This window comes from Caloenas nicobarica, chromosome 2 (genome assembly GCF_036013445.1).
Source record: "Caloenas nicobarica isolate bCalNic1 chromosome 2, bCalNic1.hap1, whole genome shotgun sequence".
Classification (NCBI taxonomy): Eukaryota; Metazoa; Chordata; class Aves; order Columbiformes; family Columbidae; genus Caloenas; species Caloenas nicobarica.
In genome coordinates, this window is record NC_088246.1 from 143001584 (window position 1) to 143026851 (window position 25268).

At 42.8% G+C, this 25268-nt stretch overlaps 2 protein-coding genes across 3 annotated transcripts in view; both read right to left on the reverse strand.

The window, feature by feature from the left end:
- Positions 1–3188, reverse strand: part of SNX31 (sorting nexin 31) — a 34573-nt gene extending 31385 nt beyond the window's left edge. Inside the window, 4 exon segments of the mRNA XM_065627953.1 lie at positions 306–375; positions 377–466; positions 572–651; positions 3150–3188. Coding sequence (XP_065484025.1) covers positions 306–375; positions 377–466; positions 572–651; positions 3150–3188 — 279 coding nt within the window.
- The window catches only part of PABPC1 (poly(A) binding protein cytoplasmic 1), a 338028-nt gene extending 313808 nt beyond the window's left edge, over positions 1–24220 (reverse strand). The window contains exons 1-15 of one of the 2 annotated variants that reach the window (XM_065627231.1): positions 23499–24220; positions 18627–18820; positions 18418–18533; positions 16422–16561; positions 15048–15142; positions 13338–13475; positions 13147–13242; positions 12445–12717; positions 12165–12258; positions 11863–11973; positions 10880–11034; positions 10340–10424; positions 10033–10163; positions 9640–9735; positions 7909–8351 (exon numbers count right to left, since the gene is read on the reverse strand). In XM_065627231.1, the coding sequence (XP_065483303.1) occupies positions 9643–9735; positions 10033–10163; positions 10340–10424; positions 10880–11034; positions 11863–11973; positions 12165–12258; positions 12445–12717; positions 13147–13242; positions 13338–13475; positions 15048–15142; positions 16422–16561; positions 18418–18533; positions 18627–18820; positions 23499–23691 (1914 nt within the window). In that variant the 5' untranslated portion in view covers positions 23692–24220 and the 3' untranslated portion in view covers positions 7909–8351; positions 9640–9642. Of the gene's footprint in view, positions 1–7908; positions 8352–9639; positions 9736–10032; positions 10164–10339; positions 10425–10879; positions 11035–11862; positions 11974–12164; positions 12259–12444; positions 12718–13146; positions 13243–13337; positions 13476–15047; positions 15143–16421; positions 16562–18417; positions 18534–18626; positions 18821–23498 lie in introns of those variants that run through there. The other variant, XM_065627232.1, reaches the window with a different exon arrangement.
- Positions 24221–25268: the final 1048 nt, after the last annotated feature.

Below are 25268 nucleotides of genomic sequence, written 5' to 3' on the forward strand. Positions count from 1 at the left end.
CCTTTCTGCCACGCCTCTTGGCTTTTTTATCATCATCTTTATTATTGTTATTTTCCTCTCAGTCGCTGCTGGGTTTCACCCAGCGAGCGGCAGCTCAGCCCCTCCGACAGGGCAGGGTGCGAGGGCGCGGGCTGGGACCCGGCGCATCCCCGGCGGTGCTGGCACCAAGGCTGGTTTTAATAGCGCACATCGGGGCAGAAACAACTCGCTGCCCCCACCCCACACGGGGCCTGTGAGGGCCGGGACAGCCCCTCCAGCTCCACCGCCCTCGCAGGGGCCGGCGCACCCCGGCAGGCTGCCCCCACCTGCGCGTCCCAGCGGCGGAGCCGGCCGTCCCGCGCCTCGCCGGGCACCCGGCGCACCGCTGCAAGCACACCCGCGCCTCTCCCGCAGCTCCTCGGCGGCGGCGATGCCGAAGTGCAGCTTCACGGCGGGACCGGACCGTCCCCTCGGGGCAGCGGCGGCGCTGAGCGGGGGAAGCCGGGCAGGTGGCAGGGGGCGCAGCCGCGGCGGCTTTTATTTGAAATCGCTCCCGAAAAGGGGCCTGCGGGGGGCGGCCCCGCCTCGGGACCTCGGGAGGGCGGGGGCGAGATGAATGGTCGCTAAGCGGCAAACGGTGCCCGCAGGGTGGCCCGGGGCACGGCAGAGGCGCTGCCGAGCAGGGAGGGAGGTGCGAATAGCACGGGGAAGGGGACTACGAATGATAACTCACTATGAAGTGATAACAGTTCACTATTATGCAAGGACCAAGCACTAGGGACCATCAGGCGAAAGGGGTACACAGCAGGTTTATAAGAAAAGAAAGCCCATTTTTCACTCAGTGCCTCACTGGAGGTCAAATATGGTTAAAATTCAGGTTGCACCTCTGGCCTGGGACTTTATCACTAATTACCGAGCAATAAAGATGAGTTAAGCTTGCTGTATTTCATAGCCTCCTCTAGCACATTTCCAGTATGCCCAGAGAAAGGCGCTGTGGGAGCCGGGCCCGCTGTGAATTGCTTCAGGAGTCCGGGTAGCCGGACACAGGCAGCGACGCTGGGGACATGACGTGAGTCCATCAACAAGGAAATAACGTGGCTGAAACGCCTCCCCTGCAAGCCGGGGCCTGACATAAGCACCATACTCTGGCCTCACCAAAAGGCCTTTCGTCAGAGGAAGAAAATTGTTCCAGGAAGGCCATGAGTCACTAACCGACCTGGGGAAAACCCCTTCCCAGTGGAACAAGGTTTGTACGTATTTTTCAAGAAACAGGATTAACTGTGGGCATTCTGAAGAAAATGGAGAACAGTAAGTGAAGTAACGTTGTGTAACATGTTTGATGACTTATTTTTCTTCTTCATCTGTGCAGCCAAATATAACCAGCCTGACAACTTCTGGAGCACCCACGTAACTGCCCTTACAGAGCCAACTGTGTAGCTCCAGGTGTCACGGCTGCCCTGTTGTACCTGGGAGATGAGACACCTGCACCCTGGGAAGTTCTGGAAGAACTTTCCTTCCCCTCCTGAGCAAGGCCCCTCTGTGCATCCTTGTTTGCAGCCCAAGCATCGTGGGATGCCAGTTTAACCCAAACTGGCAGTATAACCACAATAGCCGCTCACTTGCTCCCCCGCCCCGAATAGAGGAGAGAATCAAAATGAGAGAAGCTTGTGGATTGAGATAAACACAGTTTAATAAAGTAAAAAAAAAAATACACTAATATAGTACTACTACAGCTAATATATATAAAATTGAAATAGAATACAAAAGAAAAGATACTCAATGCAATTCCTCACAAACTCTGTCCACACCGAGCAGCCAGCCTCAGGCAGCAGCACCTGGTCTCAACAGACAATCCCAGAGAGAGAAGAGAGAAAAACGCAGAAAGGCCCAGAGGTTTCTGCAAAATGGCAGGATGACAAAAAGCCGAAATAAAGAAACTCCTGAACAGAGCTCTCCCAAACAGTTCTCTGTCCTGGCTCCGAGCCGCTCCAAGTCTAGCCAGAAGATCGCGACTCTCCTTAAGTATGAAGCATGACGCTAATGGCATGGAATACTCTCATTGATCAGTCTGGGTGTCAGTCCAGCTCTGCCCCATCCATGTCCCTCTTCCTCGCTGCCTCACACCTGTGGGCAGAGCGCTCAGAACGTCCTTGGCTCCCAGACAACTTTAGCTCTGTCCGGGGGCGTTATCTTCTTGTTCTCACACTAAATCCAAACAATGACCATGCTAGCTACGAAAAAGAAAGGTTTCTAACTGCATGAAGGAAAATTAACTGGTTTTCAGTCAAACCAGCACACCAAGCCACTTTGCAAATCCACATCTCCACTTGTAACCTGGGAGACAAAGCGCCTCCAGAATTAGTTGGGTGGAAAAATGTGAGGTATAGGCAGACAGGGGAAAGATCTATGCTCCAGGACATGGGCGGGAATTTTCTGCTTCTGCTGTCATTCTAGGTTGGTGGTCTCTTCTCATCTGCCTGAACCTGGTTCCCCTCTGGAAAACTGCAGGAGGGGAAAAAGACCTATGTTTGGTAGCAAATACCTCTAAGAGTGGCAAGAAATGGGATTAAGCAAACTTCCACTTGTGACAATGCGATATGTTCGGGGTCCACTTTTTGAGCTGTAATCTGTGTTTTACATCATCTGCTGAACTGAAGTTTAACCTGGACCACATGTAACCCAAGGTCCCAGTTACTGCAATGTGACAAAACCAGTTAGCCTGCCCAGGGCATCATTTTTGTTTTCTGAATGCTCAGATATCACATGGAACATTTTAAAGTATGTTCAGCTTTATAAAAAAGCACCTGTGGACGGCTATAGCCAGCTGGAACATGACTTGATTAGGGGTGTTTCTTCAGCAGGTTACATGGGAAGTAGGAAACTATTTGACATCGATATACTGCTGTTAGTACTTGATGTGCAACAATCCCATTATGTTGGCTCAGCTTGTCATTTTCTTTTTTTTTCTTAATGATTACATTCAAACCCAATACAAGTGAGAAATCTAATTTTCAAATTATTTTAAAAAATATTCTTCCTTTGTTCTTGTTGCCTTCCTTCAAAGAGAGCTCCAACTACGCGAGCACCTTGTGGTCTTGGTATAGTTGAAAACAGTGGTTTCAAATTTGTATTCACTTCAAATGCCACGACCTAAGGATTTATAACCCTACCAGCTGCATTTTCACTTGGATGCAGCTACTATCCATCATTATCGACCACCTCCTACAGAAGGGAAGCAGGACTGAAAGCTTTCCTTTGCAGCTGCAGTCATACCAGATGGACCCACAGTTGCATAAGGAACAGCATTTAGGCTGCTAGTGTGCTGAAATCTCTGCCTGCCTTGCTGAGGAATCATATCTTGGGGTTTTTGTGTGTGTGTGTGTTCCTCCTGACTTGTCAATTGAGGAAAAAAACCTGTGAAGAAGGAAGGCAGTGAATGAGATGCTGACTTGCAGCTCAGAAGAGACAAGATCCCAAATGCAAATGTCAGCCGGCAGGAGGAGGGTGTACAAGTTTTCAAGTCTTCACAGGAGAACAGGGAGAGCCTAGACTCTCCCTCTCGGCTAGCAGTGGAGCTGCAGATCCGCTTTAGGTCAGCACGCTGCCTTTGAAACTCCATCAGAGATGAGACCTGCAGCATTTCAGTGTGGGGCTCTTGATATCACTTGCCATGATGTTGATGAGGCAGCTAATTGATGTAACGGGACACAGGATGTGGTGTTCCTCTTTGTAAGGAGAAGACTAGTTGATCAAAGGGAAAAATGGGAAGGAGGCAAGGGAGACAGGACAGTTTAGTTCAAAGTGCCCACTTACATCATAAAAAGTCATCTGAGAGAAGACCTGAGGCTTTTTTGAGAGTAGCCTCTGATTCCAGTAAATCCAAGCCTGTGCTGGCTTTACTCAGGAGGCATTTCTAACCTCAAATTGCCTCAAATCACATACATGGGAAGCTATGAGGAGTTCACTAGTAGTTTAAACTACTCTAGCAGGGAGTGAAAATGTTGCTTGTGTTTGGGGAGCAACTCCAATGGAAGGGTCAATTGTAGAAATGGAGCTTCCTACTTAATTCCAAGTAGGATGGCCAGAAACACAAAATTGTGAAAGCCTAGTGAATTGTGGTCTTGAGGACAAGACTGTGTCTCTTTCTAGCACGTCAGTTTGGACCACAACTCCTGGACCTATTGAGAATAAAACCAAACGCTGGCTGTTTTTTGGGAGTGTTCCCAAGCCCCCTCTCCACCCGCCCAGGTATTCCAAGCAGAAATATGTCTATTAGATGCAGAATTCAGAAAACCTCTTTCCTGAGAATCCTAATCCAAAATGGTGATTGTCTTTCAACATCCAGTTGCCCATAGCAATCACTAACAGTGCTCCCAAGAAGGAAATGCATTTAGGTGAAAAGACTGAAGATAGCATTTTTTCAAGGGTAGACATCTAATTAGTATAAACTGGCAACTGGAATGACATTGCTTGACTCAGGAACATCCTGATTTCCATCACCTTGCCCCTTCCTCTCCCAGCTCTCAGTGAAATCCAGATTCCCCAGACTTTTGCAGAGCAGCGAGAATGCCTGCAATCCAGATTTCATCTGCACCAAACCTTCAACTTAGTCGTCCATAAAGCCACATTCTGCTTTGGAAAGCAGATGGTGAATATAGTACCATTCATTCAAATCACCATTCATTTCAGGAGCAGGCTTTTGGCTGCTGCTAAACTTGGAAGTGTTTGCTCTGGTTAGAATGGCAGACAGGCAAGGACCGGAGGAATGAAATACAAAGGGATCCAGCAAAATCAGCTTAGTACTGGGTGGCTGCAGGGTGGCGGGGGATCAGCGTAAGCCTATGACACATGCTGGAGGGACCATGAAGCAAAAGGAAGCGACTGCCAGTCAGGCTGCTTATTAACCCAAGGGGACGATGCACTACCTCCACTGAATAACGTGATTTTCCTGTGTGGTGCATTGTTTTACAGCAGTACTCAAGATACATTGATAGCAGCACTGACAAACACATTGTTCACTGTCTCCAAGACAAAAAAAAAATATACATAGATTAAATAGATGTCTGCAGTATACAGCAGGGAATTACCATGTCATCAAGAGCGGGAAGAAATAAACCCAACCAACCCAGAGTTTTGTTTTCTTAAGCCATCACAATTGCCTCAGCAGAATTGCCTCACTGCTTCCTTCCATCACAAAAACTACCTAGTATTTCAGGCTGGTACAGATACTAGTGCTTGATACACTCACAAAGGCTTTGTACAAAGCTGGATGAACCCTTCTTTTCTTCCTTTTCCAGTTTCCCCATGTGCAAGAGGTTAAATAACTTGCACATTCTTACAAAATATAAAGATCAGTTTAGTTGAACTCCAGCAGACTCACTGAAGACACATTATTTCTTATTGGGGGAAACAAGCAGAAATTAGGTGGGCTCTTACTTTCCCGCTAGGGCCCTGAAACTCCTACAAATACTTAGGTCTTCATATCATCCTTTAGACCTTCCATTAAACCTTCAAATCATCCAGTTCTTGAACATTTTTATTATGGTGCTAAATATTTTTAGGTCTTTAAAACTGTCTTCAAAGCTTTAATGGCTTTATAGTTGACATTACATAAAATTAAGATTGTACATTCAATCTCTTATCATGTAACATCTCTCATCTGAACTGCTTCCCTTTGTAGGATTTGCCATCCAATTTCAAGGATGCTGAAGTGTACGATTACAATTAAGAAAGACTGCAAATTAAGGGCTAACCCCATCTGCCTCCATCAGGACAGGACTGAAAGTAAGAATTGCACAAGCTTAACCTAATGCTTTTATAGTGAAGTGAGCGATTTTAAATAGGATTCATTTATGCCAGACCAATTTCACCTCTCTGTGCTAGGCTTATTCCTCGAGTTCACTTAATGGAAAAAATCTGGTCCATAAGACAAGTGGAATTGCCTTTTGGGGGACTTCAGAAAGCATGCTGAAGGGCTTTAGAACCAAGACAATAGGTCCAGAGAACACTGGCATTCCCCGCAAACACCACTGATTTCAGAGAGCTTTCCAGAAAGAACTCGCTAACCCCTTCCATAGAAACCACATCATTTAAATAAAGCAACTGGAGCCCAATGGATTGCAGTGGCCAAGGGCGATGCCTTCCTCCACAACTACCAGATCTCTTTTCCTTTCGCCAATTCCAGCTCACCAGGTTGTTCTCTTTCTCTGGGAAAGAAGTACATGCCACCTCCACTGTTTCCTTTCTCCCCCAGCATTAGCAATTTTGATTAAGCAGCTTACAGAGCCAATTATGGGCTAAACTGGGTAGAAAATGCCTCTCATACTCTGCAAGTCTCCAGAAGGTACTTCCTTAAAGGGAAAGAAAAAAGGCAGGGCAGCAACTGTGGGATAACCTATCTGTAGATGTACAACTTCCAGCAACTTACACAGTAAAAGTTTGTTCTACAACAGCAGGTCTTGTTACTCTCTCTTCATTATGCACTTAACAGTTTTAATCCTACAAAACTCTCAGCCTCAGTAAGGTCCCGTAGCAAGTTAAACAGCTCATGTGCTAGTGTTGGCTCTTCTCACTTTTGCTGCCATTAGTCATTTGCTTGGATGTTCTTCTGAGTGACTAATGCACAGGCTGACCTGAAGGCCCTCTCAGCCCTGGGTGAGACAAGATTATTTCTATGGTATTGTACAATAGATCAGATTTAGATCAATCAGCAATTTATTTTAAAAAGGCACCCCCTCCCTTTCAATTATATTTTTTAAGTGACAGTCAAATAAAAGGATGAACCAGGAAGGTCACCTTTTGCATGAAGAAGCAAATTCCTGGAGCTAGAAAAACTGCCAGAAACATTCACCATTCACAAATTTGGAAAAAAAACAAGAACCAAAAAACCAAACCACCATCTTTTACATAAGCTCACCATATGCAGAGCTCTGTGACACATTATAACTGGAAGTTACACAAAAGATCTTTGTAGTGAATATTAAGGAACAGCACTCAATTTCAGATCACTTTCTCAGTTTTCAAATCTGCTGATTTAAAGCACCCTAACTGTATTCTTCTTCAGTGGTAATAATTTAGTTACCAAAGAGCTAGTTGAGACTTTTAAAGTTGCCCCTGACAAAGCTTTGTTCAGTGCATTAAAAACCCCCAAATGGGACAAAGCTAAAATTAAACCAATACCTAATTTGCCTCTAACAGAATGAAACTAAAAACCCCCCAAGAGCGGCCATTCAGTTGAGGAAATACAGCATAGAAATTTCCAGCTCAGAGGGTTCAGCAGTCCTGTCCCCAGAAGGATTTTTACTGTGTAAAAAGAGTGATATTTTGGTTACCATGCATTCATTTTTTAATACATTACAACCCGAAGCCTCACCCATTTTGTCCTAGGAATGCCTTATGTACATTCACAACAGTGGAATTTCGCAACACTATGACAGCCAAACCTTGCTCACTCTCCTGTATCCAGTCTACTCTGTTTCCACCTCAGGGTTCATTCACCACCTGAAGACAACAGCCAGAGACCTACATGGAAATTCTTTCTTCCACCAAAACCTGTCAAGAGGAACACCACCTGCAGGTGGTCAAATAGGATCACGTGTTGGTATGTTACACAATTCCAACACAGGCCTTTTGTAACAACATTTCTAACTGATCATCTCAAAGGAAGGTATTTAAAGGTCTGTTTCTAATTAGACAATGAGCAGAGCTCAGACATCATGCTATTAAGGATTTAAAACCCAGATATGGACCTAGCTGCTCTTTACATTTGTTTTAATGCCTAAGTTTATATTATCAGTAACAGGTGGCTAAGTGTAGACTAATCTTCTCTAGAAGCTGCTAAAACGTACTACAGAATGGGATTCTAACCTGGCATTCTGAGTGATCACCTTATGAGAAGTACACTGTACAAAAGAAACCATCACAAGTCAGTCAGTGTTTAAGGAATTTTTATTAAACCAAGAATTTTATAATCCAAATTATGTTTCTTTGCTCAGCTATCAATTCTCACTGTCAACTAAAACAGTGGTGATATTCTGAGCTTTTCCACAGTAAAGAATTACAAAATTAAAGAAAGGAATGCTTTAAATTTTTGTACTGTGCTGAAAATTCTTTTCCCCCGGGTTTATAAAACATTAATTTGTATTTTTTTATTTTTACTATTTTTTTTTAAATTTTAAATCAATAAGTAATCTAGGACTAGCATTCGTTATGCTAGCCCTGGCGTTGCTCTGTACATAAGCTTCAAAGTTTCCTTTCCTTTTTTTATTTATTTTATATTTTGCAATGTTTTTCTCAATATTTAATAATTTTTCCATGTTTAGATTTTTTTTTCTTCGGTGAAGCGAAGTTCTAGATTGTAGTCCCGGATCTTTCTGCAAACAAAAACAATGTTGTTAGGTTTTAAAATTAAAGCAGCACCTTATGTTTTCTGACATGCTTTCTTCAATGGTAAGCCTGACAGTACTTCGGGCTTTCACAGTATCAATCATACTAAAGTTCTTTACCAGCAGTGTGTATTGGAGGTGTGCCCCCCCACTTTTTAAAGACATGGAAGTAAAGTATCCCAAGGTCTGTGATACCTGATAAGACAACAGAACTAAACAGTACCCTGCACAGCATGGCCTTGGACACTGGCTACACCCAATAATTTGTTACTGTAACTGTAACAGTAACCTGTTACTGTAACAGGTCACCTGCACTCTTAGTGACAGCTTATCAAATAACTGGCATTAGCAGTATTTTCAATTTCCAGCTATTAAAACATCACGGAGCATATGGAGTAATGGTCTCAAAGTTTGAGCATCTTAGTTTCAGACAATTTATTCAGCACTTGTTTATCTCCTGTGTGAAAGCATCATTAGCAAAAAAAAAGAGAAAAAGAAAGAAGTGTGGAAAAAACATGACACATCCAAAAGGTAAGTTGCTAAAATGAAAATATCAAGAAAAAAAAATTAAGTGTTCAAACTGATGTCTACAAATGTGGGAAGTTCATAGACAGGCAAAACCTAACTGGATGGAATAGACTTCTATATCATCCTCAACTCCACAACATTTTCCCCTTTCAAAATTGTGAAGATACCACCTTTTGCCTCTTCCTGTCATGCAAAATTAAGATACTAACCTCACAGAAGGCAATAAAGAAAAAAATTAATATTTTAATTGACATTAAATTCACCAAAAAGTGAAGACAACATGTAGTTTAGTTCTCACTTACTGTATAATTTTAGATTTCAGCAAGTATATACAAATTATAGTTCAAATAAGCTATTTAATTTCTAAGGAAAATCAGGGTTAGAGTGTCATCTTAAGTTTACTTCAGTTCCACAAGTTCCTCTTGAACAATAGTATGAATAGCAGCGTTTGACAGAACTGCACATTTTTGCATGCAGGCCTAGAACTAATTTCAACTAAATGTGCTGTTAAAAACAATGCTTTAATTACAGCTAAATATGTTAGACAAAACGTCAGTAGCATTTGCTAACCAAGAGCTACAGAACCAGACAATAGGCTTGAGCAAAAATTTGTTTACAATTGTGACCATAGCTGCTTCTTTCTGTGGCTGCAAATGACACAGAGCCTAGAAACATGCTGCTTGTAAGGCCATGGACCAAGGACTATTGCCCCGGTCAACTGTAAAACTGTAATGCTCAGAAAACTTACTTATTAAACACTTGGAACCCCAGTGGGGTTATTAACTGCCTTTTGAGCAGCCTCTTTAGCTTGGTGGGCTTGTAGTACGGCTACAGCTTCATCAACCTGTTAAGTAAAAAAGAAAAATTAATAAAAGGAAGCTTAGTGATTTGGGTATATTTTAGTTTATGAAACAGTTTAAATTACACATACAAACAATGTCTGCATTGTTAAAAAGAAAAGGACAACAGTTCCAGTTCATGTTAATGTAAGTCACTGCCACCCTCTGAAAGAGGATATTCTCACTTCTTGCCCTGAGCCAGCGTTGCATTGCTGCTACTACACTGTGCCAGCACAAACGCCTGTTAAATCAGTGTGGAGTTCATGGATGATAAAGCTCGCACAAGGCAGAAGTCTGCCTACCTTCGAACGAAGAGACTCAGGAGACTCGAGCATGTGGAGGAGTTCAGAGTTGTCAATCTCCAACAACATACCAGTGATCTTGCCCGCCAGAGTAGGGTGCATGCTTTGAATGAGTGGAAATAGACGTTCACCTGCAGAGATAAAAAATTATCAGTGACAAATCCAATCTGACAAACACAGTCCAGATTTAAGGGAAACACCTTGTTCTATTGCTAAAACCATTTATTCCACATTTCAAGACTAATAAAAGAGTACTTGGACTATCCCCTTCTGCTACGTGGCATAGAGAAAGGTACCATGTACATACCTAACATCTGCTTTTGTTCTTGTGGAGGGGCAGAAGCCAACATGGAAGCAGTCAAGGGTTCCTGACCTTGCACATGGACAGCAGGCTGCAAATTAATTTAACACTGTTTAAAAATCAAATTCTAGTTCACAGTTAGATGCAGCTTCAAATATCCAATGTTCCACAACTCAGCACAAGTAATACCTACACTGTCAGAGACACGGAAGAAATTACAACTAAGTCAATTCAATCAAATACTGCTGGTTATAGCTGAGTGATGCTGGAGATCAGTATCAAATTGCTCCATTGTGGAGCAAACACAAGGAGAATTCTGGCTACTGAGCAACTGGAAAATATGAAGTTACTAACACAGGATTACAACCTGTCCCAGGTGAACTTAAAACATACTTAAAATCCCAAGACTATAACTCTGCTGCCACAATGCAGAGCCTGAATTCTAGGATAACAAAGACAACTATCATGTGTCCCCCTCCTCCCTCTGCAAAAAAAACAAATAAAAAAACCCAATAGAAGTATGGATCAGTTCCTAAAATTACATACCTGCTGCATAGCAACCTGCGGCTGTGTATTAAGATGCTGCTGAGGATTACGAACACCTGCAGCGTATTTGTACTGTGGTACTGTGCGTACAGATGGAGTAGCTGCAGTAGCTGCTGCTGCAGGACGTGGACCCATTGTTTGTGTTGATGTATTAGCTGAAAAAAAATAACATAATGCCATACATGAATAATTCATTTTTAAATTTAGAAACGGAATAATGAATTTAGGTATTATATTATAGATTCATCTCAGTAGTGTTGTCAACTGTCACATCACTGGTCTTATCTGAAGGCTGAAAGCTCAAGATGTCCTGGATGTTACTTTACAGTCACTTCACTAACTAATTGTTTTTCTTACATGCTATTGAAGAAAGATCTGTATGAAAACATTCACTTTGGTTGAGTATTATTTTAATTTCATTCTAACCTCCAAGGACACTTGATTTCCTGATCACATTATGTCCATAGTTATCATAAAGAAGATACTTTCATTAAGTAGAATAGCTAAAAAGTACTACTGCCTAATACATTCTGAGAGAATTAAGACTCCATTACAATCAATTCCAGTTCACTCAGTGATGTGCAGATTCTGCACACATGACACTGGCTCAGAGTATTCTATGACAAAATAATAAGAGCTGAAATTTTATCATGCCAGTATTTCTACATGCAACCTATTATTACAATTGCCGCAACGATGTTTAGAAATGGCAGAAGCTGTCATACAGTATTATTAAAATGCACATTAAAAGAAGAAATGCTTCAAGCTAAAGAAATGGGATCACAACAGGAGTCTTTGTTGGGACAATATTTAAGGTAACTACTAGCAGGTGATACTAGCTTACCCATGTAGTAAGAGCCAGAAAAGGAGGGAAGGGTCACCATGTGATAATGAACTTATGAGTGCTTTTGAGCTATCATTCTGAATCGGCAAAATTAAAAAACCAGAAGTCTAATACTGAAGTTTGCATAAATGAAACTTACCAACACGCTGTGTTGACATGACTCGGGGAACCTGGGAAGAAGCTGGTCTCATGGTACTAAATGGTGGTCTGGGTGCTGCTGGGCGGATAGCACCAGGCATGTTCTGGAATGCTGTGTTTTAGAGAAAACATATCAAGTTACATGCTGAAACACTGAGTGGTGAAAAGAGTTCAAAAGTAATACCACTAACATAACAAAGAGAAGACTGAAACTGTAATGCCCTGAAAATGTATTCAAAAGTGCAAAGGTAAACGCTGTGGAGTTTACCCAAATCACTACAAAAAGGTAAAGAAGTGACTTACGATGAGGTCTGGCACCCTGCGCAGTCCAACGAGGACTAGGTCTAGCAAGTTGAGCAAGTTGATTAGTAGGGTAGTATGCAGCACGGTTCTGAGTCTGCCCAATATAAAAACATTGTGAAACTTTGTTATCTTTGAATGGCGTGCTAAACAGTCCATCACCTTTCTGCTATGAAATTAGAATGCTGAAATTATGGACACATGGTAATAGTTATATTTACTGTTAAATCGAACGGATTTTATACATAGTGCAAAACATTCAGCTGCTCATCTCTATGCGTACCTGTGGGATAGCTGCCATGAAGTAACCTGAAGGAGGTGCTGGCTGGTATGGGTTGATGACAGGATTGGGTACTGCTCTTACACTTGCCATTCTCTGCATGTACTGGTTGGTGAGATGAGCCTGGCGCTCTTCTTTACGCTGGGCTAGAGCTACATATAATGGTTTAGTAGCCACAATTCTACCATTCATTTCTGTGACAGCTTTGGTGGCTTCTTCAGGTGATGAAAAGCACACAAACCCAAATCCTTTGCTGCGACCACCTTCCATCATGACCTGTCAGTACAAAATTGAGTTTTAAAACAAGAGGATGTCGTATCTACTCAACTGGCATGAGTTTCTTTTTTCAGCTTACTAGAAGTGAGGCCACAGGTTTGTTTGATTGAATTGATTCACAAAAAGAAATATAATTGCTTAATTAATAGCTGTTTACTGAATACAAATGAAAATCTCAGTGAAGTAATAATTATTGCACTGAAAAGATGTCATTTATCTCACATTACTAACAGTACTCAGTTTATTTCAAGAAAGGATGATCATATGTGTTTCACCTGAGTTGTACAATAATCAAGAAAGCAGATGTCTGTGTACATAGCAGTGGTAAGTGACTGGGTCACATCTGTTAGTCAATGAAATAAACCACTCTTTGGTGAGGGATCATGGTTCATTCTCAGAGGAAGGACAAGCACAAGCTGTAAACTTTACCTTTGCACTGGTGATTGTACCAAATGGGGAGAATTCTTTTCGAAGACGCTCATCATCAATCCCGTCATCAAGATTTTTCACATAAAGGTTTACACCCTAAAAAAAAGGCAAGTTAGTTTTGAAAGTAAATGGTCTGTGTAAGTCTAAAAATATAATAGAATAAAGTTAGTCCTCTTGAATTAAAACTGAACCTGGTATCTGGTGATCCTGTCCTGCTTCATTTGTTCAAACTTGCGCTTCAGCTCCGTCTGTCTTTCCACCTTTTTCTGGGCCCGGCCAACATAGATTTGTTTCCCGTTGAGCTCTTTCCCATTCATCTCATCTACAGCCTTCAAGAATAAACAAAAGGTTAGCAGTGCTTTGCAATCCAATGTTTTTCAGGTATACAAAAGAAAATGTAATACAAATATAAAAAGTTACATAAGGATTCCAGAAAAAAAAAGCCCATCCATCTAAAAGATCACTAGCTGAAACAAAATACCCCAAGACTTCTTTGCTTAAAGTAAAATGGAAATTGTTTTCTGAATGTGCTTCTGTCCAGTGAAAGTCACAAGGTATGCAAAAAACTTTTCTTATATGAAATTGTGGAAACAAAACCAAATCAAAGCACATACTGAAGAACTATTTCTCCAGCCTGATCTTGCTAAAGGTAGAGAAAAGAACACAAATCACGTTGAAAAGCTCTAAAATTCACACACCTGATTTCTCTTTTTAAAAGTAACATCTGAAGCTGTAGTATCTACCAGATTTTCTTATACCATATGTTAAGTTACAGCTGGCATATGTGGGGGTTTTTTTCCCCAATTTTTAATGTTTCACTAAAGACATACTTAAAGAGCACGAAAATGCAAACTTTTCTTCTTTACGCTGTTTTGAGTTACACCTATTAAGATGCAAAAACTCTGGCACAGATTTATTCAATTAATTTAAAACCAGAAGTCACCGGTTCATTGTATACCTTCATGATCAAAGCAAATAAACATGTATTTACTGAGATATTAGAATGTTATTGAAAACACCAAACATGTGATTCTGGCTACTCTAAGAGAAACAATTCATCGATGAATGTATGCAAGCCTGAACAGTGTAGATGTAAGGCACACAGGATTTGTTTTAATCTCTTGCTTGTATACTTGCAGTACTGACAAATCACCAAAATGCCTTTTGAAAAGCAAACTTTGTTGCCCTCATTTGTTCTGTGCTGAGTTTCTCTCTTGATGCTATGTCCCTACTGCCACAATCAACTGACACATCAAAGCAACCAGCTGACAAAGAATGAAGTTCTATAGCATACCAGCACGTTATTGACACATACACGCATTAAGAGGGGCCCTTATTCCAAAGTCACTCTTCAGAGTAAAAGCAACATCACAGGGCTCTGACTGTTTCCTTATAGCTGTGCCAAACATGCTCCACAAAACTAATAGCTTTCTTGCTGACTGTGCAGTGCTGAAATCTGAAAACACAATCCTTTCTGCCTTGCACAAATGTTTTGTGCAACCAAACTGCATCCAATGATTCATCTGGGTTTTGCTGAGATGTAATAATTTACTATACTTGTATGTTGCCCAGCATGACAGAGTCCAAATCTCATTGAGACCTTGAAGCCCAACTACAACAGGTTATTAAATTATTAAAGATTGCCCATTTCTACATTAATTCCAGCTGTCTCAGAGCATCTTTACTTAATACACTCCTCAAATCCACTAACATTTACTCAGAAGAAAGCAGTCTAAATCACAGAAACTATGCTAAGTCATTTAGGGAGCAGACACCTGTTCTTGCAGTGTCCCTGACCAATTAAAACCCCTTGACAAATTCACAAGATTTCAAATCACTCAATGAAACACATTATTTAGGTCTCAGGTATAAAATTCCTAAAATTAAGTCCAAAACCTTACTTTTTGGGCATCTTCATGTCTTTCAAAACTAACGAAGCCAAAGCCTTTGGATTTTCCACTCTCATCGGTCATAACCTTCACACTCAGGGCAGGGCCTAAAAAGAGAATGAAATACTTATGCTTTGTACACAGAGTGTATTCTCTTCATGTTTTGAAAATCCTGTTTAGAAATATCAATATTTAGCTTGTTTTGCTTGTATCACGAAGGATTCTTGCACCAATAATAATATCCAGTAAACATCACCCATTAATGTAAAACTGCTCATTTGCCCTGATGCTGAAGTTCAGCCATTATGGCTGATGTCGGTCATGCTGAGTTTCTTTCCTACTGTAATATCAAGTAAAATGGGGTAGGAATGTCACCTCAAAGGGAATGAAATTGTTTCCCTCATTAAAAATTACAACATTCAAAAAGCATTAGTGCTTCCATCCTTTGAAACAAGTATTGAAAGCCAGAGCAGAGGCCTTTCCATTAGGCGTGTGCTTCACTGTTTATCCCGGTGAAAGGCCATCTCAGTTTAGCAACTGCAAACCTTTGAAAAATAACAGTTCACAGACTCAATTGAGACAGACAACAGCAGCTAAATTCACTACTGTTTTAACTAGAGGTACTTCAGTAGTGGAAAGGAATTTCCTGTAAATGCTGCTTAGGGCTGCTATGGAATATCCCGCATACAAGGCTTTTTCTTGCTTTACATGATATCCACTGTAGAACAGCAAAAGCATAGAGGAAATAAAACACAAATAAAAAGCAAACCAAAATAAACCCGCACATTGCTGAAAAGAAAATAGATGTGTCCTATAAATCAGTATAAGAATCTTTAACTAAGGAGCAGTTTGCCATTTCCTGTTTCGATGGTGACACATCATATATATTTCCAGATCATGATCACATGCCTGCCATAATTTTTCCTCGTGCATAACTGAGGATCAAGACAGAACTGAATAGCTTGCCAAAGGAAAAGTTCCTCATAATTTCACTTAAGGTGAACCACCGCAATGCAAGTGAGTAATGAAAACAGAGATACTGGTAAAGATAAGTCTGCAGGTCAATGAAAGCAACAGCAAACTCACTTGTCATGTATCCTGTAGTGAATAACATCGATCTGTATTAAAACAGAACACACTTCTAATTTGAAACTTAAACAATTCTGATGGCACTATTATATGTGTTATTCTACCTATTTAAAATTCTGCAGTGGATGTTACTGCACTTTGAATCTGAAACTGGAAGTACCAACTTTTCAGTACTTTTTAAAATCGACATTGGCCAGTCAGCTGATTCCTTCTATTACAAGGCACTGTACAGATAAGATATGAGACATAAGCTGAAGTTCACTCATGTCTATATAAACTTAAACTTTAAGACATTACCAAACTTGCCAAAGAGTTCCTTAAGTCTCTCATCATCCATGTCTTCTCCAAAATTCTTGATGTAAACATTGGTGAATTCCTTTGCTCTGGCTCCAAGCTCTGCCTCACGTTCCTTGCGGGATTTAAACCTTCCAACAAATCTAGTTGCAGGAGAACAGAATAATGTAGATAAAAGCAAATCTGTCAAGGTTTAAAAATTTACTTTAATCCTCTGGCATCATACTTTATTCTTGAAAAGTTTCATTAACTATAGGCATGAAATTCTTTAGACAAAATATTTACAATAAAACTCTACCAGAAAAACAACCTCACCATCCTCTGCCACATCAGTGTGCTTATCACAATTACTAGCATAAACATGCTTTTCCAGCTGTTAGCGAGATTGTTCACTCTTATAAAACAGCCTTTGCCAACAGGAGCTGGACAATGGGAAAGAGTACTAGGTAGTGGCTAAACAGAAATTCTAGGTATCAGCAGAATCCCTCAACCATATTAAAAACTTGGCAGTCTTAAAGCAGCTACCATTTGCCAATCCAGTTATTAAGCAAGGGATATTTAGCTAACCTCCCCCACTTCCTTACACACCTTTCCAGTCTACATCAAAGCAAGACTTTTTTTTTTTTAAAAGTAGGCATAGAGAAATAAATAGTTCAACTTGTTCTTTAGTCAATTACCATTGCAAATTGGCTGGGAACACCAAAGGTCAGTTCATACCATCAGAGAAAGAACAGAAGCTGAACACACCACTCTACAAGCCAGGGAACCACTCTAGTACAGATGTTCCATGGCTAAAACGGATTTCTGATTGTAGCAGACTTTTGCTCTCAAATTTTATTGTATTGTCCAACTTTATAGTTCCAAATCTGACAAATCCAATAAAGTAGCACACAGTAACTCAACATTTCCTTAAACTTCGACAATTTCACCTGATTTATAGTAACCAAGGGTGGCAAGAATGATAGTATGATGTGTTCAGCAGATAGTGAGTGAAGTACTTTAATTCACTTTTAAGAGTCTAGCCTGAATAGAAATTCAAAGCAAAATTAACTCTCATCATATATTTTACCAAAGTTTACACAAATCATGCTTTTATGACTACATGCTGACCTATTTTACTAATTTTAAAAGACTGTATAAAGACGGAAGCTGAGTAAAAATATCCACAGTACACCAGTGAAACACAGAACAAGCAGGAAAACTGAAGTTCCAAAATATATATCTATCTTCTCCTTGTTTATGGCTTGATCCATCCATCTCTACAAGTAAAAATAATCCATGATGGTAAGCTGATGCTGATTTCTGTTATCCTTTTTCCAAACTTTCTCAAGTATTTACAGAGCTATTCTATTGCAACTATACCAAATACCATCATGATCCCTTAGGCAAAGCTGTGAGGCATTCTTGCCCCCTCCAAGCCTAGATATCACTAACAAAGCAGTCGAATAACTTTTTTCCCTACAGTATACAACAGTGATACTATTTAAAACATTATGTTTCTGTAAGTTTTATTTTCTACTCCTATTTCCTAGATATGACTATTAACAGACATTCATATTAAAACATTAGTGTAACCCGACCGCTATTCAGGACTGAGTAACTCTAGAGTTTCATCCAAAAAATGGATAATGTACCTATCACACAACTCTTATAAAGGAAGTATTATGCAGAATACCTAATGGATTGTATTTTATCTCAGACCAGCAAGATCAGAAAACCAGAGAAGTTCCCAAATCCTCATTACAGCATTGGCTTGTAACACAACTAACACAACAATATTTTTCCTTTGAGTCCATTATTAGCCTTTTCTGAACTTTATTCTGGCTTTAGAATAGGCAGCTGGTAAAAGTTGTAGTATTCCTAGCGCTAAAATACTAACTCCTCTTTAAAATTAGAAATTTTTAGAACAACCTATCTTTTCTAGGTAAGCTTTAAATAGCTGTCTGCTGTAAAATGAATTTCAGTCTGTTGATCCTCAACTACATATTTATGTACTTACACTTTGCGGTCGTTAAGCAGCATACCATTCATTTTTTCAATAGCTCTTTCTGCAGCTTCTTGTGTCTCAAAATGTACAAATCCATAACCCTTGGATCCATTTTCATCACATACCACCTGTTAAAGAAAAACCCTGTTGTAATATCCAGCATAAATTGAGGGTTTTTTTTTGCGTCAAACCATTAAACAAACCAATAATTTTCCACTGACCTTACAAGATAGGATGTTTCCAAAAGCAGAAAATGTGTCATACAAAGCTTTGTTATCAATTGATTTGTCCAAGTTTTTGATGAAGATGTTTCCTACACCGCTTTTGCGTAGAGATGGATCGCGCTGAGACCACATGATGCGCACAGGTTTGCCTTTAATGACATCAAAGTTCATGGTATCCAAAGCTCGTTCAGCTGGAAAAACATCACAGAAATTAGTAGGAAACACTAAAGTTATCTTAACGAACACACAAATAGTATTAAAAGTACAATTCTTCATAGCGTTCTTATTATTTGAAGCCCAGCAAAACAGCAACAAGTTGCAAACCCAAAGCTCCAATGTAAATAAAATCCCTCTGTTTTATGCAAATGAAAACTGTCAAAAACTTCTCAGCAAAAGCTGCACTTAAGAGATAGGAAGGAGGACAAGTCAGCTAAACAAGTAGCCTTAAGTAGCCTAAAGGATTGGATCCCACTATGAAAAGATGGTTTGGTGACAGCAGAAAATGTATCGAGTGATGGCGATTATGACCTAATTCCACAGAAGAAAAAGTTTTAACATTTGTAAAAATCAGCTGGCCACTCCTATATCAGGTAATTTTTTTTTTTTTTGCAAACACTAATGTAAGAACTCCTAAATCACCAATACCCCTAAGCTGACAAAACTTCTTTACTAGGTGTAGTTCAAGCCTGGTTCAGGCAGCTGTTCCACACAACTCCTTCCTTAGTGACAAAAAAGAAGGACTTCAGGCAAGGGACAAAGATTTAAAACTAGCACTTAGATGACGAAATACATACTAGCTAAACGAAGGAGCAAGCATTGAAACAGCAAAACAAAGTGACATAAACCAGGTTTTGTTACTCCAGTGGAGCAGTTTTTCCAGTAGAACTCCATAACTAACTTTTCAAAGCCTGAATTTAACATCTCAGTGTATTTAGGTATGGAAGTATCAAGACTTCTTCAGTTTTCATGTCCCTTCAAAGCAACAAGGCATGTCTGTGATGTTTTAAGTGTACAAGGTATTTAAGCAAGAAAAAGGAACAGTTCTCAAGTATGGCAGACATACTTCATGATCTCCTACATTAGCTCCTTTTTGGTTTTGTTCTTGTATGTCTGGAAGAATACTGAAAAAAGTCCCAACAAATACATGAAGTCACACCCACTGGTACTAATTCACTTCACTGCAATTTGCATATAGTAGAGCAATGCAATATTAACAAGACTGAAATCAGTTTAGTACTAGCTTAAAAACAGTAACCATGTCAGTCAATTGCTTTTCTTACGAGAAGTCCCTTCAAGGGCAAACCACGTTGTGAAAACTATGTTTTTGTTACTTTAGCTATATTGTTGGAGATCACGGCCAAAGAAAATTTGCTCTAGTTCAGCCGATAGACCATTTTTTACATCCTTTCTTGACACATTTTCAGATTACAAGTGAATTTGAAGATTATATCATCTGAAAGACATCTGTAGAAGTTAGCAAGACAGACATCTAACATTTTCTTGTAAAAAAAAAAATCTACATATTCACATGACAGTAGCAAGTCAACAAATGATTTAAGCTGAAGCCACGAAAAATATAAGCATTGCCAGTCTTTTAAATAACTTAACAAAGCTTTCACAAACTTTAATACAAACTAAACAGAAGAAAAAAGACAACCCAGATACTGATAATGAGAAACAAAAAGCACTGGAACACTTTACATTACAAAAGAGGAAAGAAAAAACAAAAACAAAACAAAAAACAACAACTGTGAATATCAGACTGGCCACAGTAGAAACATCTAATGCTTTGGTATCGCCCTGGAAATCATTAGAATTATTACTGCCAGCACCAGCAAAAGTGCCAGCAACAAACAGTTCATTATTTCCAGAAGTAGTAACAGAACCTCCTTTACTAGAAAAAAGGCTTTTCTAATTCATGCTACTTTATTCTAGAATAATCCTGAAACTCATCAAAAATGTGCGTGCCTGGTCACATTTCACAAACTCCAAGGGGGTCCACACACAGGCCTTCACAAACTTCACTGCTCTAAACAACTAGTGAGCACCTCTCCTAGACTGATGTAATTTCTCCATAAAGGCACAGACAGCATGGAAACTGTCAACAGCTCTCCTCATCTGTTCCATGGAGTAGAACTACAAGAAATTTAAAGTTTCTGCTTAACTAACAGCACATTGTCACTCCACACTAGATTTTAAAACATTACTAGAATATGTCTGCAACCAGATATAAGCTAATATCAGTAAAATTCACAACTAGTAAAACTGGTTTACTTTGATGACATTTCCGCCATAAAAGGCTGTGCGCTAGTTTGCAGGATGCAATTCCCCTCAGCAGTTAACTTGTTACCAAGTGGACACACCTACTGGTGCTGTACTTCTGCTGATTCTGCTGGAGCTTTTATTGAATGAGTCACCAGTTCCCATTTTAGTTGTGAGCAACTGGACAGTCCACTTTAGTAACAATTTCAAAATCACATGGAATATACACTTAATTCTAAGCTGTGCTAAATGTACATAGCAATAGTCATAAAAAAATAAACCTCTGGAAACATAATAATTCAAAAAACCTGAAGGGAGAAGTGCAGTTTCAGATTACCCAAGTTTAGTGATTAAGCAAGACTGCCTAGGTTTTATTCCAGACGATGACTCAAATTCAGAAAAGTCACAACTATGAAACATGTGCATACCTCACAAATGTATAATCAGGCCTAATTAGTTTTTTGAAGAGCTTTGAGATCCCCAGTTTGCAGACAGCTGGTAATGTCAAACACACCTTCAAAGATGTTTTCAAAACCCAAGCTAGTTTTTACTGGGTGTTTAAGAAGCATGGCCTGAGATGTAGCTAAGAATTAGGCTAAACCAAGAAAATACAGCCAGTTTGGAATCAAAATGAAACCAGTATTACTGTAAGAATAACCATTCATCCTCAGAGCTCCTATTTCAAAGTTTCAGTAAACAGAATGATCTATGAAAAAAAAAATCGGCAAATGCTTTCTAGGTATTTGCCAAGAACATCAAATTCTAAAAATGTTGCAAAAGTATAATTACACAATATCATTTATTTTAAACAAGTGCAGATACATAACAGATGCAAGTTGATACATATGAGAAATACTTTTAGTTGAACTGGACTATGTGTAGAATAAAACGTGTGGGTTTCCCAAAATCTGAAAGATGCTTATAATATTTAAAGTAACAGCACTTTTATAATAAGAGGCACCATCTCAACCTCTGAATGCAAGTACTGCTCAGGTTAAAAAGCTATATTTGTTCCCACATTCGACAAATTACAAACTAAGTCATAAGATGTAGGGCTGAACAGGTTGCTCAACTAATGGCAACGACAGAGTCTGCCCTTACAGAATTCTGTTATTACTAAGGAGAAGCAGCATTTGAATCATCTTCGACTTCTGCCTTGACATTACCATATCACAGTACTAAACTGTGCTAATCCCTTATTTTCCTTTTTGAGAGTAAATGGTACTATAAGTTTTTATCAAATAAAAGCAAAGTATGTTAAAACAAGCATCCAAATCATCTCATTCTGAACAATGGCTGAATAAATTAAAAGCTGCCTGAAGTGAGAGAGCTGATAATAACTGAAATATCTGCTTTATTAAAAAGATGAGACAGTAATTTTTACTACCTACATACAGATATCATCAGTACACCAAAGTCTGATCTGATAATGGCCATATCTTTTCAAAGTCAGTTAATCTAATTGCTTGAAAAGTTTGTAATTCAAATCTCTCACTTCCATACACTTAAAAATAAAACCATTATAACAGAAAACTGTTTACTAAACTGTACTCGAAATCAAGTACATTCTAGCTGGCTGAATTATTTTTTCTTTTTATTGGACTCCACAGAACTTAGAACCGGTCCCATTTCATTCTTTTATCGATATACTCTCCAAGTGAGCAAGCTGGTTTGCCAAACTTAGCACAAACACCACTAGAACTACATGGAAAGTTTCTTTACTGACATAACTTTAGAGAACCAGCAACACGTCGTGTCAAGTAAGCTTAATAAAAACATGACTTGGGAAACGCGATGCCAGAGAGTTCGCTGCAAAGATAAACGGATCAGAACAGTTCGCTACAGGAAGAACGTAGCAAGTAGACCCCAAGTAATTTTATGCCGTCCCCACACGTGACAGCTCTGCCATGGTGTTTTAACGTATTGCTTCAGCCTGGGCTTTGACTGGACGCCTGTGAAACCACCAAGCGATCCCGGTCCGTCCTACTTCCTTCTTCTGGCCCCTTAATCACGCACACACACCCAGCTCCTGCGTACTTATTAGAAGGTGCTAATGACTACCATATTTTCTCCGAGCTAGCCTTCATCTCCGAGTCCTGATGCGGCCGCGCACGGACGTGCCAACCTGTGGAAAAGCCGCCTGCACACCCCCGCCCCCCGGCCTCCCCGCAGCCGCCCCCCCGAGGCAGCTCCGCCAGGCCCCAGGCTTTCGGCGGCGGCGCCCGGGCCCGACCCCGGGACCCGCCTCGGCTTTCGGTTCCCGGCGCGGAGGCGCCTCCCTCCCCCCTCCGCCGCCACGAGGCGCGGGCGGCCCCAGGCCGCGTGTCAGCAGCGGCGGCCCCGCCGCAAACTTCCCCCCGCGCGGCGACAAGTTTGGCCGCGTCCCGGCAGCACCGGCGCCGGCCCCGGGAGGGCAAAATGGATACGGGGCGGCGGCGGCACAGGCCGGGGGGAAGGTGGGGGGGGGGGGCGGCCGCGCCGAGCCCTGGTGGGGGCGGGGGAGGAACATGGCTCCCGCCCCAGCTCTCCTCTCACGCCGCCTCGCCCGCCGATCCCCGCTTCCTCCCTCCTTCCCTCCCTCCCCGCGGCCCGGCCCCGGCCCCTCACCGTCGGCGGGCTGCTGGAAGTTGACATAGGCGTAGCCGAGGGACCGGCGGGTGATCATGTCCCTGCAGACGCGGATGGAGAGGATGGGCCCGGCGGGGCTGAACTTCTCGTAGAGCATGGCCTCGGTCACGTCGGGGTGCAGGTCCCCCACGTAGAGGGAGGCCATGGGGTAGCTGGGGGCGCTGGGGTTCATCCTGCCGCCGTCTCCCGGCGCGGGAGGGCAAGGGGAGGGCGCTGACGAGGCGAGGAGGCCGCGGCGGCCCGGCGGTCCGTGAGCGCAGCGGCCGGCGGTGGCGGCGCGGGGCGGGGGGCACGCCGGAGGCGGATTCGAAACTTAACGGCTGCGGGAGGCGGCTGCGCGGCGGCGGGGGCGCGGGGTCGGGCTCACTCCGTGCCGGGCCTGGCGGAGGTGGCGGCGGCGGCTGGTCTCGGCGGGGTCGGGCTCGCTCTGTGTCTCCTCTCGGCTGCGCCGGGTCCGGGGACTTCGCTTCACCGGGTTATTTTATATCAAACCGGCCGGTTGCAGAAGGTTGACGGGAGGTGGAAGAAGGGAGGATTTTTTTTTTTTAAGGTTTTTTTAGGATTTTTGGATTTTTTTTGGCTTTTTTATATTTTTAGTAATAAATGGTGCGGCGGGGCCGGGCCGGCGTGTCCGGTTGTCCGGAGCACACGCACTGCGCACACAGCTCCGACGGCGGCCGGGGGACAAGGGGGAGGCCGCCGCCCCGGCCGCGCACTATATATACCCGCCCCGCCCCCACCCGCCCCCACCGCTCCGCACGCCACGCACCGAGCGCGCGCACCGCGCAGGCGCCGCCGCGGGGGAGGGCGGAGAGACGCGCGGCGCCGGCGCCGCGGCCGCTGTAGCGCATGCGCGGCGGCCGAGGTGGGGAAACGGCCGGGCGGGAGCGCGCCTGCGCCCCGCGACGTCACCGGGGGGCGGTGGGAGCTCGGCGCCAGGGCGCATGCGCCTGCGTGAGAGCACATGTGCGCAGCGGGGGTGGGGGCGGCGGGGCGCCGGCGGGTCGGAGAGCGCGTGCGCACTGGGCGGATCGACGGCGCGCGGGGCGAGCGGCGGTGCGCGTGCGCCGCGCCCGGCCACGCCCCGTCCCGCGCGCGGCTCGGGCTGCCTGTGCGGGGAGCGGGCCGGGCGCAGGCGGGCAAGGAAGGTCGCGTGCCGGCCGGAAGGGGATGGGCCCTTCCGGCGCACGCGCGGGAGAGCCGTGTCCGCCCCGGGCGGTGTCTCCGTGCGGCGCGGCCTGCGCGGGCCGGTCTCGTGTGCCCGCCGTTCCGTGCGGCGCTTCCTGCCTGCCGCACCACAGCGGGCGTCCCGCGCCCCCGTGGCGGCTGCTCGCTGCCCCGCCGCGCTTCCCAGCGCCGCGCCTGTGCCGAGGGGCCGCGGCTGCGCCGTGAGCAGTGAGCGGGAGCTGTCCCCGCGGCGCGCAGGCCCGGGCCTCCCGCCGGAGTTTGTTTGTTTGTTTTCCCCAGGCTGACCTGGCGTTAGGTGACAGCACCTCCCGAGCGGGTGTGTTCGCACCAGCGTTCCGGGGCCGTGCGCTGCCGCTCCGGCGGTGCCTTTAACCAACCCCGAGCTGCGCAAAACAGAACTGCGCCTTCTCGGGATGGTGGGTTGTGCTGGAGCTGTAAAAGGGTCGAGGAAAACCTAAAGCTGCATGTCCAGGAGGAGGATTCTCAATAGACTGGCAGAGCTGGTTTTAGCGGAAACAATTTAGGTTCCTAGGTTGTTTCTTAATTGTAATGTATGTACTT